The sequence below is a fragment of the Atta colombica genome, unplaced genomic scaffold (genome assembly GCF_001594045.1).
Source record: "Atta colombica isolate Treedump-2 unplaced genomic scaffold, Acol1.0 scaffold107, whole genome shotgun sequence".
Lineage (NCBI taxonomy): Eukaryota > Metazoa > Arthropoda > Insecta > Hymenoptera > Formicidae > Atta > Atta colombica.
In genome coordinates, this window is record NW_017259192.1 from 4,416,941 (window position 1) to 4,434,680 (window position 17,740).

Below are 17,740 nucleotides of genomic sequence, written 5' to 3' on the forward strand. Positions count from 1 at the left end.
ATGAGACAAGGCTCCTGCGGAAGTAATGATTAAAGGTTAGATCAGGCTTACCCTCGCTGTCGGCCTTCAAGTAGAGCTGCCCCTTTGGGCTCAGACACTGCCGATACTCGGTCGTGTAACATGCTGTATTCATTCAAACCAAATTTTACGTTATCAAAGTGTAATCAGACGACGTGCTTTTCTCGCGCTGTCGCTGCATAATGCAATCCGCGGAAAACTTTCATCGGTATACTTGTGCTTTTTTTCGCATTACTCTCTACATGCACGGTGTTATGCGCGAATTCAAGTCATAAAGAGTTGAGAATGAAACATTAGCTATATGTAAGAAATAAGCATGATAGAGCGTTAAAGGAGAGACGTCGCGCAGCAACGTTATGCGTATTTAATCACGCTGTCGGAAACTTTTTGTTTAAAAAGATTCGTAATCCCAGCGCGGCGAACACTGTCTTGTTTTGCTCGTATATAAAAAGTTGTGCGTCCCAGTTTACACGACGTTTTTCCAGTCAATCTCCGGCCTACGTATTTGGAACGCCGTCGGTTTACTCTCACAGAATGCCAAATTAGTTTCGAACTGGGAAGATCAGAGACGACAGCCGTGGGAGTTGGAGGAGAGATTAATATCTGACTTGGTATAATATCGTAACGTCTTAGGCGGAATGAAGGGGCAATTAACCCCGACAAAAGTTCTTATCGGTATTGAATTCTATTATCGATTGGCGGGAACCACCTTATCCTGCGCCTCGTCATATAAAAGTGTATACAGTGTTACGTGTCATACTATTATTAGTGACACACATTATCATTATATTGTTTTTATGGCAATATTTCGGGGTTAAATTCTTTAAATACAAATGAAAATAGCAATACTGTTATTTTATTGTTATTTTATTCATTCATTGTGTTGTTCTATGTCCTTTTTGATAATGCCATGCTATTATTAACCCTCTAACTTCGATTAAATGTTAATCTTGATTAAATATTAAATAAATGGAACGAAAGTAAGAAATCAACGGATAACGTGTGTTCTATCAACAGCTCTTAACGGCGATACGATGTAACGCGATGCTGGTGCTATTATAAAATCGATAATGCGATTCCAATATCGATTGTCGGCATTAACATAATGTAATTATATAGGTTGGCGAAAGATGATTTCCTAATTTCCTTCATAATTGAAAACGCTTCTTTAACATCGCATGGCTACTAATGAAATAAATCACTTGAAGACGCACGACAACAATAATTGCGCTGATCACGCAAAGGAAGTCTAAAATTAGTCCAAGACGTAACAGTACAGTCTAGAATATCTACAAGTGTCGCTAACAACAAGAGCATCTACAAATGGAACCATGCGATATCGAAGCAGCGAAAGATTATAAAAAAAAATGCATAAACATCAATCGATTGCGGCTGATCAGAGAAGAGAGCATCACGATTGTCAGTAGGGAAGAAATCCGATAAAAGCTGTTGCATTGTGCACATTGAACACCGAGAAATTTTTTGAATGTGATTTGCCAATCATCGACCAAGCCAGCCAATAATCGCAGAGTAGGGCATTCAAAAGAGAGACGATACAAAAACACCGAGTGTCTTTGAAGTGACGCTTGATGAGAGCCAGGAACACATTGTATCGGTACGAAAAAAAAAAAAAGAAAAAGAATAAAAAAAAGATAAAAATTTGAATTACAAACTCTGAGGAGGCAATATTCAATGCACTTTTTATAGATTTTTTGTCCTCATTCGCCCGTTAATATTACTATCGCACTGCGTTGTGAAGGTTATTAAGTCATATCTTTATTGGAAATGATGTCGTACATTTGTAACATGTAAAAAGAACTTTCCTCAGGAGATAATAATTATAATTTATTTCACAAAAACTTAATTAATCTTGAGTCAAAGATGCATTGACACACATCCCTAACAATAATAATGCCATATCTCTGGGGATATGTTGCCTTTTGCTACTGAATATTTGAAAACTCTTCTTTTATAGTGCTATAAATGAAAAGGAAGCAGCACAGCTAAATGACACTCATTTGAACTAGTCATAATGAATCCGGTTGAATACCAACAGGTTGGCAATTTAAAATTAACTTCTCAAATAGAAACATGTAAACCCTTTCAATAATAAATATACCACGTTTCTCGTAAAATAAAATCGACGATATGCTGTATCAATAAATTTTTTTAACATTTGGCGTAATAATATTGGATTTTTGAACTAACGATGTTCTCGTTGTGAGATAGCCTTGATCTTTTATAGTCCATTAGCCTTCAAAAAATATTAATGCGAAAGAGATCGCTACGCGAAAATAGGTTAAGCGTATATAAACTGTATAACACTTAATTAAATAATAATTTAGTTGGAATATATGTATAATGCAATCATTTAAATTAAAGGTATTATTCCAAAATTATATATTATTTATGTATATTTAATTTTAGACAAAAGCTTTTTTCAACATAATAAAAAAAATAAAACTTTATAAAGATACTGAATAAAAATGTATTATTATATTTAAAAAACTATCTTTCTATATAATATAAAAAGTTAATAAATTATCACAAATACATACCATATATAATTAAACAGTTTAATCATAAATTTGTAGATCCTAAATGTATTTTCATATTTAAAGAATGTGTCGAATAATTAGCTGTGACGCAAAATTCATTATATGTATATACGCTTGTATGTATACGAGTTGTTAGTTGTGAGTATGTTAACTCGATTAACGTTTAAAAAATTCAAATAATTAATATAAAATTAATGTATAATCTGATATTTAACTTCATGTATACCAGAGCAAAATAGACATAAATACTTAGATGTATAGAGTCTCGATAATAGATGTATGAGCATTGAATAGTGCCTCTCAGCCAATTTGCAGAATAAGCGTATAATTATATTTACGCGTAAATATAATTTACATCAGCGTACATTTTGCTAAATATAAGTAGTGTTGGCGCCAGATCAGGTGAAATTTTGGAGAAGATTTATCTTTAAATTTATGTTATAAAATATCACAATTTACGTAATATTTAAATATATACTTGTGATATTATAAAGAGTTCTATTAAATAATATTTTGTTATATTATGAATGATTGTAGAAAAGCCATCGTATTGCTTTCTATGAAAGCTATTAATCACGAGGCAATAAAGTTATGAATATTTCGAGATATAATCTCCCTATTCATCTTAATAACGTCAATGTTGTATTTTCACTTCTCGCCTAGCGCTGACACCACTTAAAAATATTATGAAAAATTTAGTAATTTTAATGCTGTCGCGCTAAAAGCAGCACGACGTCAGCTCTCATGAACTATGTCACGAAATAAAGGGAAACTAAAGTGTTTAAGGCATTTGCATAGCCCAAGTAAATTCTATTTTACGTCTCGACGATTTTATACTTCAGTTCAAGTGACGTTTCAAGTGATGTTTTTGTTACCATGACTTAATCGATATATCTTTTCAATATATTGGAATAACAAAAACTTTCTCAAAATGATATTTTTTGTCGATGAGATATTCTGAGCAAACTAATTCAAAATGTACAAGCAAACTTTGCGAAAATTAATTTTATAAAGTTGATTTTCTTCAACTATGGCAGTAATAATGTTATATACCCTTTTCATGTTATTTAAAAAAAAATTTCATTATATTGTAAGACATGCAAGTATTTCTCAAGCATCTAGAAAATTCTATTCTACGTTATAAATTAAAGATTTGATATTTTTATAAAAATGAAAAGAGATTTTCAGATGCAATCAATATTTTCAAGCAGTTTAAATTTAATTAAATTTCGATATGACATAATATTTATTGAAAAAATAGAAATAAAAAAACAGATAAAAAATTAATTCATAAAAATTAAAAATTGATTATTATTTTATCGAAACTGTATTGTAATTATTTTTTAATCGCGTTCAATATCTTAAACGTTAAACTCAATATTTTCTAAATTAATTTTTAACATTAAAATTTTACTTACGACAACTTTTTTTCCGAATTTTTTTGATTTAACTAAATTTAAAAGGTACGTATTTAATAGACGCTAGCTTAAAGCCATTTTTCAAACTAATAGAGTTATTTTTATATGATAATGGTCGTATGTGTCACGTATATAGAACTTTGTTAGAAGTTGATAGAGAATCATTAATAATGGAAGTCGGGTATCCCAGAGCTGAGGTCGCACGACTTTCAATGTGAATCTCTCTCTACGCCATGTAAAATAGATCGCGTAAAGAAAACATAAGTGAATTAGAAGAAGGTATGAACATACCAACGCCATTAGATTGCGAAGTCGGGAGTTGCACGGCAACGCCGAAACCGCGCAGCTTCACCGGGGCGGAATTTTCCTTGCCAGCCAGGAGGGCGCACTGCGGCTTCAGGTCACGATGAATAATGTCATTCTCATGGCAGTAACGCAATGCTTCGAGGATCTGTCGCATGTAGTGACTGCAAAAGAAAATGCAGTTTTCTTAGGTACTGGCGTTACACCATACCTTTCTCTGAATACGTCACGAAAGTACGCCCTCAGCCGAGAACAATAGCAAAGGCCGCATGGGAGAAGCATTTGCGCGCGAGAGAAAACCAGTTCTTTTTGAGAATTTAAATATAGCGATTAAGGCATGCCTCGTTATATCATGAAGTGATTTTACGACATGAAGTTTTAATAAAATTCATTCGATAAATAAAGAGTCAAGATACTAAATAATATAAATACAAATCCAAACTTCGAATTGATTTATGTTATAAACAGTAAATGTAATAAACTATATTAACAATATTATTTAATTGTATTTATGAGTTATTAAATAAAACCACATCAAACGGAAGGACCAAAATCATATTACTTAAATTTAATTAATAGATAAATATACGTTTTAGAGTAACATTTTTCATGCAGTTGTATACGGTATAAAACCCTTTCTAAATGACTCTTGACATTATCACTAGTATTTTTTACAAAGTATGTAAAAAGGAAATACAGTCTAAAATAAAAACAAGATATTGATGACACAGTGTATTGCCAGAAGCAAAATATGAAATACCGCACAGACAAAAACGATGCAGTTATTTACTATACTATGTTCATTGTACTTTCATATCAATCAAATACTTTGAGATCTTTTGAGCGCATTGTAATGTGAGATATCTATATGCAGTGAATACATAACGTTTGTGAATCTGATATGTAATATTAATATAAAGTTTTTGATTCTGAGAAATTCGAACAACAAAAAAGCATGTTTTTCAGACAAAAGAAAGTAAAGATTTGAAAAAGATGATTTATATCTAAGCCTGGAGAATATATAAAATATCTATACGTTTAAATATAGAAAATATATATGTATAGATATTTCCTAAGTATATTTAAACATATGGAAACAATTTAAAATGTATTATATTCCTCTTATGATCAGGTTTTATTTCATGTGTAATTTATATCATGGAGATTACATATCATATCTGATCCTGGGGATATACATAGGTATTTGCTAAGTACTTAAACGCATGAAAACGATTTGCAATGTATATCTTCCTTTTATAATCAGATATTATTTAGTAGTTATTTCTATCAGAGATACTATATTAAACATGATTTATTATCTAATAATTCTTCATAATGTCAAAAATATAAGACATATTTGTGAACAGTTTTAATAGGATCCTCTCGAGGTGAAGACTACTGTTATTTCAAGCGTGACATGAACGAGTATAGCGAATCTAATGGATCGCAGTCAAGGATTTATCGAGACAGAGATTTATTACGCTCTAGGGAGACTCGAGAGAGAGAATCCGTTTGCATTATATCGAGTGTAACATACAAAAGGTAATCACGTTTCAGTACTCCAAGTTTCAGTACTTCCAAGTGACTCGATGAAAACAATTAATTTATCAAATTTCATCTTGGACGCATCTTCGTCTTAACAAGATTAATAAACAGATTAGAGTAGAGTTTTCATCACATGTTAAATCTAGATGTTATGTGATAATTGTACTTCAATGGAAACAATGTTCTGTAAATCTTTCGGATATGTATTTTTTACATGTTTTAATTGTTCTGAAAAAATATGAGTAATAAAAGATGAATTTAATATATATAGCCACAATTAGCTGAAACTCCTGGAAATTTTAGGATGGAACAATACAGAATATTATGTATTCATGCGACATAATGCCAGCATATCGTACTACATCTAAAGTAAACGATGTCTTAGCTTTAGTGGATAATGTTTAAATGGATATACTGTCTGCTGTGGATTCGCGACGTTCGCACAGTGTGCTCACGCGCGATGATAGATATAATGATGAATTTCTTACCTTGCAACTGCTTCACTGTATACGAATCCAGCAGTTGCTCGTCTTACGACCTCGAAGCATAAATCAGAGCCGTCCATACTGAAAAAGAAATGAAATATTGAAATAGGAATATCTGGTGATGCGATAAATGAATCTGTTTTATAATAATTTGAATATTTCTTGTTCTTTGATTCCTATTTGTTTTAATTATTCATGAATCATTTTTAATTATTTAATTGATATTTTATCTGCATGTATATATCGATTATGATCAAATGTAACATAATATTTCTAACGCTTAATTAATTCACAGAAAATTATTGATTAAAATATTTGTATATCTAATCGTGTCATATCGATAATGTTGTCATTGAATAAGAATTTTTTATGACATAAATAATATCCCATTAAACTAAAGGAAATAACGAAGTGTTGTTGAGTGTCATATTATTTAAATAGTCTCGTTAAAAACGCCTTGAGCACCGAGTCTATTAAAAACCATAGCTATCTTATCCGATAGCGTAGATTATTTCGAGAGCACCTCGGATGTGTGTATCCAATTATAGCGAACTATAGTAAAACATTATAATAGATAGCAAACAACTAAATGGAAAACGTGCTTTTCCTGAGTAAAGATAGAGTAAAGATAGAGCCGTTAAGGAAATGTCACGTATTTATTTTACCGAGTCTCCCATTTTCGATAAACGTAATGTTTTTTCATTTCATATGTTACGAACATAACGTTTCATTAGCTTGAAGGTAGTAATTACGAAGGTAGTAAGTAGGAAAATGAAAGAGTAGACTTGTTGGCATATAAAGGACGAGATTGACGCCTTTCGAAAAGTTGTATTTCTAAAAAAAGACTCGTTAAAAGTTCATGATTAAAAGAATATAACTATAATTTATGCTATATATAATAATAAGTTTATACTATAGTTATTTTTTACAGTTTTAATTTTGTAAAAGATTAGAGATTACTGTATCTAAATTTATTATTAGATAAAATATTGTAATTAGATAAATGTTGCACATTAAGTAGAATAGGTTTGTTTTTATCAATTTGTTTTTGTCAAATTATAATTAAATTTGTTGATGAGCTAAATAAAAAAATGTATTTCCTAAAATATAAAATATATACATTTTTGCATACTTACTATTCAAATACCATGTATAGCATGCCCTCGGAGCTGTAAGTTTCGAGCAGTTCCACAATATGTGGATGTTTCAACATATGGCATATTGTAGCTTCTCGTTTTAAATCTAAAACATATGAAACGTAGATTTAACGCAGCAGATGGCTTTCACGCATTATACATCATGGAGATTAAAATCATTGACTAAACATGGTTCAAATTGTTTTAAACAAATTTTGTTTTACTAGAGAGATTCTTAACGCAATCCACTTTGTCATAAAAATGTCAAAAATTTTGAGATGACAAATTTTTAAAGATGACAAGAAATTTATGACAAGAAATAATATTAAAAAATGTTTTAATAAAAACATATTTTATTTGTAAAATGTATATACCTGTGTATATTATCATAAACTAAAATTTCAGTATTGTCAACTTATATAAGAAATTAATATTATTATACAAATTTATTACATTACGAATGTATAAAATTATGTAAATTTTCTATTTATATTGAAACAATCTATTTATATTGAAAAATCTAAAGAAAATAAATACTTTGTACATAGATGCCTATAAAAAAATCAGAATAGATAATTTTAATCTTATTCTAATTAAATGAAACTGTAGATACTAAATCTGGATTAAATGCGAAAAAACGTTTCCCAGTTTTTATTAGAGTCAATTTCGATGCCGTATCTGCATTCAACTGCAATGTAATCTGTAGTCAAAGTTACGAATAACAAAACTACGAAAATCGACTATAATAACAGAATAGCTTATATTTTAGCTTTTACTTGTATAAACAAAAATTATACCATAAAAAAATATAAAAAACTATTTGCAATAATTTTAAACAAAGACTTACTTAATAACATTAAAACATTTAGTGTGCTAACTTGTAAAACAACATAAAAATTCTTTAACAAATTACATTTCTTTTATAATTTATACATTTTATACATTTCTCTAAAAGTAAATTAATTAATTCCAAATTAGTAAATTATAAAATTTTGATGCATATAAAGAAATTTATCAATGAATCTTCCATTGATAAATTTTTTGGCTAATAAAAACAGCAATATGAACTTGCAAAATTTATCACTAAATTATACATGCAGCTATTTTATAATTTCGTAATTAATTATCTTTGCAACTAAATTAAAATCTCATTAATATAAACTTTATTTAATCCTAAAGAATAAAATTATACTTTCTATTTGCAAATTAGTTCGGTAATACGGTTTAATTTCTAAAAAATTTTAACATATTGTTAGTAAATATAATTTAGCAAAAAATATAATGTCAATAATTAAAATATTAAGATATTTAATCTTAACTTTGATTAAATAACACTTATAATGAAAATGAGAAAGAAAGTAATCATAAAAAAAAGAGGAAAAAAAATGACAACAAAGAATGAACAAGAAAACTAATATTTTACGACATCTAGCGAAATAAAACATCTTGCTTCATACGTAAAATTATATCTCACGAATGGGAACGAAATATTATACTCTGTTCGCATATGTTTCCGAATATTTCCACGTGAGGTCCATATAATCCCAAAGAGATTCCATATGGTATCTTAAATGAACATCTGTTTCATTATTAATACATATGATTTATACATTTATTTTTTTTGGGAGGTGTTTTTAGTCTATTTTTCTGATTTATTGCAGTAATGCTATAGGGAATTTAGAAATTATATGAAAAATGTCATTCCAAAGTCGTTTTCTCTGCTCAGCTATGGCCTATCTGTTAGCGAGCTCATAGTATGTTCACACCTGGTTCACCAGTTCCGTGCTCAGTAAAAATTAAATATTACTCTCATTTCCGGAAAAAAGGCGCTTTATTAGAAAAAACTGGTTTTTAAACAATGCATTCTTCTCGTATATTTCATTTAGACTTGTCGACTGGTATGTTGGGTTAAATCCCCGAAAAATGTGCGCGGCGACAATGGTCCGCCTTTCCATTCAATTGCACAATGGCTTTCGCGTCGATTCACAACTCGAACCTATGTTTAGTCAGTCGGCAGCATTGGGAAAAGCAGCGTACGTTGTCGGTAGGTGAACGGATAGGGAAGTATAGGCCTTGCTTCGAAAACACGATGGAAATTAATGGAAGAGTATTTACAAATCGATAGGAATGGTGCTCTTCTTTATTTAGATAAACTTGAATGTATAAAACATGAGAGACTATTTTGTGTAATGGACTCTTTGTGTAATGGAGAAATAACTCAATAAAATTTAAATCGATTTATTTATCTCCGAATATTACAAGAATATTATAAAATATATAAAAGCAATGTTATTAATTAAAGCACTTTCAAATTAAAATATGCCAAATTAAAAAACTTTAATATTGATCATAGATTACAAAAGACATCTATCCCAAAATGATCTTTTACAAAAATATCTATACTCTTGTTTCTTGAAAATATTTTATCTGATATTTTAAAGTTTTGGAGAGATATTTTATTAAATATATTTATTCAACAACTTCAATTGAATGTTCGATATTTAAATGTATATTATGTATAATGCACGAAAAATCTGCGTTTTTTATTAAGCTGCTCAAACGTGAGGAACTCGAAATCAGAAAAAAATACCTCCGGATATCTCTTTATCTTTTTTGTGTGTGTATACCTACGTCATTCTTATACAATATGTGTATATATATATATATATACATATATACACACACACACACACACACACACACACACACACACACACACACACACACACACACACACACACACACACACTCACCCGCAGTACTGAGCCCAGGACTAGAGGTGAATTTCGCCACATCGACAATTTTCACGGCAAAAATTTGCCCGGTGTGACGGTGAATGCATTTCCGAACGACGCTGAATGGTCCTCTGCAATAATATAAATGCGAGCGTCAACAATAATAATTATACTCGTGGCATAGTTGTTGAGTACGAATTATGTACATTGTCTGATGACTAGGAAATCGGATAAAAAGCTTACTCTATGAACTTACTCTATAAACACAAACTACTAAATATCTAATATTTAATACCTGCAAAATGTACTAGAAAAGAATAATAATAGATTTTATTCGAAAAAATTTTCTATACATTTTCAATTTTTCGTAATGCCGCGTATAATTAAATAATAGAGACTTTAGTTCTTTAAATAGTTAGTAAATTTTAATTTACTCTTTCATTTACAAAATATAATTGCAGACTCGACTAAAATTAAAATATAGACATAAAAATAAAATATTATAAATACAAGTGTAAATATAAATATAAGTATAAAATAATAAAAATTGTTTATTTGGATATTAACAAATTTCAAGTTGAAGGAAAGTTGAAGGACATTTTGTAAAATGAAGTTCCGGTATTAAAGGATTAATATCTTGAAATTTCTTTGACATCACTTTATAGACCAAGGTTACGTCCTTCTGGTGACCTAACGCCATTTTTAAATGTCGCGTGCGCTGTGACTCTCCATTTTTCTTACGCATGCATATACTAATTTTGCATCTGCACATTTTATATCTACATGTAAATTTTACAGGGCTTTTTACATTAATATAAGAAAATCTAGAAAAGAGGGAAATGTCAATATAATCAATAAGGTCATAGTTTGTTGAAATATTGAAATCTTGTAAGATCAGAAAATGATAAAACGTTTTGGAAATAATTCTAATATAAATTCATAATTTTGATATAATAAGATATTTGTAGTATTAATAAATACATATAAATTTTCGTTGCTAAATATAAAACACTGTTATATTTAAAATCCATTGTACTTACTTTCCTTGTAATATGAACAATAATAATAAAACAAATCATAACAAATACTATTCGAATAAAATATAATTATTTTTTAAAAGCATTGATAATTACACTATTAAAAAAATAGCTGATGACCGCTATCTTTACCGATTTATTTCTTTTCGTAGATTTGGAATAAAAATAAATTAATATCATGACAAATGCTTAAAATAAAAACATTCAATATCAATTCTAATTACCAATAGATTAGAAGCAACAAAAACTTCATGTTTATATTTAAAATATCTGGATGTTTATTTTTAAATCATACACACAGCAACACACAGTATATATACACACACAGGAAAATGCACACATATACACGATTATTGATAGATCGAATTTCCAGATATTGATGTCATATACTGGATATATAGTATCATATAAAGAAGATAATCTGTGTGAAACAGGCGTCTGTGCATATGCGTGTATGAGTAGGGCATATGATCAGTTCTGTACTTAAGGGTTAAACTCGATAGCGGTCTCGGTTATCCATCGAATGATAACCACGCATGCATTCATGGAATTCGTGAAAACCCACAATGGAGAATGTCGTGCGTATAGCATTTCACACAAGCATCTATCCTTGCGGTTTGCATGATAATGATGCACCATCCTATCTAACATAAATTGTTCCAATAGTGAAATAAATCTCGTTTGTATTTTATTTGTACTTGCATAATAATAATTTTGTTTATTTTGAAACGTCGTAAGTACTTTCAATTTTTTTTCTGTATTATTTTTCGATGTTCAAATAGCTAACATTATTTTTTATTTGATATGTAATCGGTCGATATAAATGGACAATTATTTTTAAACGTTTTTACAACGATTTAAAAACTAACGATTTGTTCATAAAATATAAGTATATTTTTTAGATTATAAGTAAAAATTAGATCAATAAAAATAAATCCTATTTTAATAGGAAGTAGATTTTAATGCTTGATAATGTATATACTTTAATACATTTTTCAGTTTTGTAAAACTCACCAATTCAATTTGTCAGATTTAAAACGCACTCATAAACTGAAGCTAGAAATAATATCGCAAATTACATTGATTGTCAATTTAATAATAATATTAATATTGCTAATAAGCATCTTAAAATACTACAAAGGACTTGTTGTCGAAAATAGAATCTCAGCCTGGATTTTCTTCATTTGCAGTTTTATCAATTCGATTATCAAATCATATGGAGATAGTTGAAATACTAACTAGTTGGCAATAACTAGTCAATTATTAGTTATTAAAGCAATAATTAATGTAATTAATATTTTTTAATTTCATAATTCTTTAAAATTAAATCACTAGAATTTAGCACATCATAAATTAATTTTTCATATATTTTATATATTTATTTCATTATTATTAAACTATTAATAATAATTTTCCTATTAATATTATATTAATATTTTAAATATTCTGTACGTTCTCATAATAATGAATCGTAATATATAATATATAATAACGAACACATTTAATAAAAATATTATAATCAATAATTTAACGTTATCATAAACGTGAATAATTGTAATGTTATTTATAATAAAAATTATAAAATAAATAAAAATAAATTATTGTATGTTTGAAATCATTTATTCATGTTCGATTGATAGCGTGAATGTATTGTATTTATCATCCCTCTTAGATATTTAATGTAGTGATGTATCTACGTATAATAATAGAAAGTAAGAAATTTATAATTTCCATTCAAAGTCATAAAAATTAAATATTTATGTTTAGCTATAAATTATTTTTAACGTAAGATGAAATAATAATGTTATATAAATTTTTTATTTTGCATTTGCATGTTTATATTCATATTTTTTTAGTAAAGATATTATTATTATGGATGTGTATAGTGCATTTAAAAAGCACTCAACTTATTATATTTTTTTTAAACAATCTCAAGATAAAATAAAAAATGCAATACAGTCTTTCAAAAACATGCTTATATAAATTCTATATATATATGTATAGCCGTCACCTCCGGTATATTCGCGAACGAATTACTAAATCCTCCGTTTTTCATTGTTAAAAGCTCTCTTGCAAGATGGCTCTTGAGTGCCTTAAGGCCTTCATAAAGCAATTCGTACGAAAGTGTAATCCGCCTTTTATGAAAAGCTATTGACTTCTCGTCAGTTTCCAGAAGAGGTCAAACATTACTGCGACCTATATTCAAAATCAATTTTCCGCTTGAAAAGGAATTCATATGCAAGATTTCTTTTTTTCTATTTCTACATACATGAATTTAGACAAATATATGATTTTATATTCTTAACAATTTTTTTAATAATCTGTATAATGAAGTAAATAAAAACTCAAATGGATGAATTGAGTTGTCTGTCGTTAAAAGTTTTTCAAAAATTTCATCAAATATCTTCTTAATTAAATTAATTTGATATTATATATAAAAATAAAACTCCATTCAAAGAGCATTCATAGATACAGATTACTAGTGTACTAGTTCCCACTGCATCATCAAATACTTTATTTAACCTTCTGGTCATTGTAAATTAAACTTCAAATCGATCGTAATTGAACTTTGGCTTTTGTCGTTAACAAGTTACATTGAAGGGTAGGCATCACTGATACAAGCGCTCAAGTTTCATGCAGAATTCTGCTTTCCAAAACGGTAATTACGACATTAAATCAGTATACGCTTAAATTGTTAAGTAAATCTGCTAGGATATATAGCATGTTGCTCACACTGAAGCATAACTTAACCGAATATATATAACATCATTGAACATAACTTAATTAAAATGTTGCATTCAAATTGCTAATTTATAATCTATAAGTTCATTAATCAAGAAACTTGTGCAATCAAGTATGTGCGACTTATACACACCGTGAAATAAAATATTGGAAATAAAAAATGTTATATCAATATTTTTCCTTTATATCTTCAATTTCTTATAATTAATTTATTTCCAGAAATAAATATTTATCAGTAGGATTTTTATATAGTCATAAAATAGCGCATACATTTTATACATTAGATTGATAACTTTACCGGATATATAGATGTGTAATAATGTCACGTCTTATAATTCATTTTGTAATCATATAATTACAATATTTTTCTACGATTTATATTTTATTCGAAATATTTTATTCGAAATAAGTCGATATTTTATTCGAAATAAGTCGCAAACATTAATATATTATAATAAGTTTTTAAATATTCGGTTAATAAACAAGCTTCTCTTCGAGGAGTTTCAGATCTACCGTAATTGGACACTTGTTTATGGATGCAGAAACTGCATTCGATGCCGAACTACATCATCAAGATATACGTTTGCTCGACATTAACATTCTATCTCTATACCTTGTTCATTTTCATGGTATTGGAGGCACGTAGACGTAATAGCTATGCCCAACTACAAGGAAAAGAGAAGGATGGAAAATTGAAACCACTAAATAGGATTGTTAGTGAAAGTCAGGAATAAATAACGTTCCCAGCTAGAACAGAAGCATTCAGAAAGGCTCGTTTAACCCGCTGAAATACTCCCTTTTACGTCGACAATCCTCAGACTATTTAATCGCTCTTACTCCATACACAATTTCTCTGTAGTTACTCTTATCAACACGTACAAATCACATATGCTACGGCTAACCGAAACGCAGTATATAAATACTGCACTTACTCATCTACCTCGATGACTCTGTTAAACTTAAGCCGCGTCGTCGTGCAGATATTACGTGTTCTCTTCCTCTATATTATCACTGCGAGTCATTTATTGCTTGCAGTTAGACTTTGCAATAGTAAAACTGATGATCAACGTTACGTATATTATTTAGGATAATATAAATGCCGAATATTTTGAAACTTTAAAAAATGGTTTTTAGTTGAATATACCCTAAGTAAAGGGACACATTTTTATATTCTTAAAATTTACTTAAAAAGAGCTAACAATATCATAATATATCATATACATATTCGCATGCTATTGTAAATTTCGATATAGATTTGTAAAAATTAATCAATTCTTTATTTCTTTTACGTTAAAGCTTTATATAGCAAATCTCTAGAATTGTATGTCCTTCGTGTAATATAATCATCAGTATTTTTTCGGTCTTTCTTTTCAACTTTTAATTTAAAATTTATTACTTTTATAAGTTTAAATATTCTATTCTTATCATGTTTTTTCCGTTAAATTTGTATGATATGCAATAACTTTTTGTATACAGTATATTCGATGCGACGAGAAGTAATATGACAGTTAATTTCTATTACTTTCCATATTTTTTAATTTTGAAAAAAAAAAAAAACAATTTCCTAGAATATAAATAATAAAACACTTTAGATTAGTATCTTGATTAGATTGTTATCTTGAATTTTATTTGTTGAAAAATGTTTGTTTAATAACATATTAATAATATTGAGTCAGGAAAAAAGTTTCTTCGTATTTTTTAATTCAAAATTATATATCTTTATCAAAAATGAACGAAATTTAAATTAAAAAAAAAAGGTTTTAAAGCTTGAAATCTCTTTCGAAAAGTTACTATATTTTTTGAGTTTCTGTGAGTTTGGTAATTTTTACATTTAAAAAAACTACGAGCTGAAAAAGAAAAATTTTCTTTTCACTTTTGGGGGTTTCTCACGTGCCCAAAAAAAATTTACGAAAACTTTCGACTATTTCGTAAAAGCTTGAAACTTTCCCTACAAAATCATTTTTTTTTAAATGTTCCTATGATTTTTTGTTCCTGAGTTATTCGCGAGTTAAGTAAAGGAGCATTTTGATTTTGATTGCTCATAACTCTGATAAAAATCATCATACTGCAATTTAAAAAATAGATTTTTAAAGCTGAAACTTTGCTCTAGCAAACAATATAATTGTAAAAATTTCACAACAAATGAAAAACTTTTGTAAAAAAATTGTTTTAAATACGAAGAAAAAATTTTTTCCCCGACGTAATATTATAACAATTAAAAAATATTAACATTAGGTATCTAGATTGCTTTTTGATATATAATTTTTTCTTTCTTTTTTCTCTTAACTCTTATTGAAATCGTATAAAATCTCAAGAAACTAAATATGAAGAAAAAAAGATGATACTTTTATTGTTCTTGTACATGCATTGCTTCATGACAAATATTTCTTAAATTGATACAGATATTAATTTTTGTCCTACTCTTTATCCAAAAAGTTTTATCTAGCAGTCATCTCAAAGCATTTTTATGGAAGGAATGTGACTTGTAAGTTATCTTACAGGTCTACTGATAGTCAAATCAACATTTTGTTCAAGATTATGTCTTACTGATGTATATTATCTTTTACTGGGAATTTACCGTTAATCGACTGATATAAAATAAACGAAAGTAACAAACGCGTTGTAGTTGACTATGTACAATTCAAACATGTTGGTGATCATTCCATTTCTTGCGTGTTATATCATTTGGGTAATTTCCAGTCCAATTAACACTGGTAAATCATCTGTTTATTTTACAATTTTATCGTCAAACATTCACGAAATTTGTTTTATCGTCGCGTTAATGATCTTTAGGTATTAGTTGCACAATATCTATACGGTACAAAATTGGCGATCTTAAGAAGCCTGAACCATTGCTCCTAAAACGGGTCGGCAAGCATGCGACCATCTGGTACCCGGATAACAATAATGGGATACTGAGGATATCCGCGGGTGACTCCATTTATCTGGCATGCCCAGGCAAAAATAATTATTTCCAAAACAGAAGTTGGGACAACGAGGTCGAAGCAGTTTGTGTAAGAGATAAGATGTTTGACGTGAAAGGCGTTCACCAGCATATCTCGTCTCTAGTTTGCAAATCTTATCCCGAGCACTATGCTAAATATATGGGCACGTCGCCTTGCCTCGGCAGACACAGCCCCATTGAGATTGGTTTCAACGTGAACGGCACCTTTATCCGCACTATTGAATTATGCCGCGATAGACGGACATATATGACGTACTACACGAAGTTCACGTTGACGAAAATGATCAAAAATTATCAAAGGGCCTATCCCAGGTGAGGTCTTGCAATAACTGATCGAATCTTTATTCAGTGATTTTTCTTTTTGTAAGAAATAATTGTTCAAATTTTAAGAAAAGAGTTCTAACAAATTAAATATATAAATAGTTTAATTTCAAATTAATAACACAGTTGAAAAATTTGTGTTAAATTTAACACATTTGACATCTCAAATTTAGTCACTCAAATTTTTGTGTTGATTTAACATAAGATGAATATATTAAAAAGTAATACAATTATTATATAAAAAAATTAACACAATAAATACATATAACATTGACACAATTTATAAACAAATTGTGAAAGAATATTTTTCAGTATAATTAACGTTTATGATGTGTTAATATATATATTTTATTTATTTATCTTAGAATTTACATTTTAAAACATATTATTTTTGTAATATTTGTCATTTACTCATAAATTGTGTTATTTGATACTAAGAAATGTTAAACATTAATTTAATACAAAATATTTAAATAA

General features: G+C 28.6%; 2 protein-coding genes across 4 annotated transcripts in view; one reads left to right on the top strand and one right to left on the bottom strand.

Annotated features, from left to right (window-relative positions):
• Window positions 1-17,740, bottom strand: part of LOC108692919 (peripheral plasma membrane protein CASK) — a 191,048-nt gene that overhangs the window by 165,390 nt on the left and 7,918 nt on the right. For all 3 annotated transcript variants that reach the window (XM_018201500.1, XM_018201507.1, XM_018201516.1), the window contains exons 2-5: window positions 10,217-10,329; window positions 7,464-7,569; window positions 6,331-6,408; window positions 4,286-4,461 (exon numbers count right to left, since the gene is read on the bottom strand). In XM_018201500.1, coding sequence (XP_018056989.1) covers window positions 4,286-4,461; window positions 6,331-6,408; window positions 7,464-7,569; window positions 10,217-10,329 — 473 coding nt within the window. The remainder of the gene's footprint in view (window positions 1-4,285; window positions 4,462-6,330; window positions 6,409-7,463; window positions 7,570-10,216; window positions 10,330-17,740) is intronic.
• The window catches only part of LOC108692943, a 2,111-nt gene continuing 995 nt past the window's right edge, over window positions 16,625-17,740 (top strand). The window contains exons 1-2 of the mRNA XM_018201528.1: window positions 16,625-16,691; window positions 16,771-17,254. Of these exons, the coding sequence (XP_018057017.1) occupies window positions 16,625-16,691; window positions 16,771-17,254 (551 nt within the window). The remainder of the gene's footprint in view (window positions 16,692-16,770; window positions 17,255-17,740) is intronic.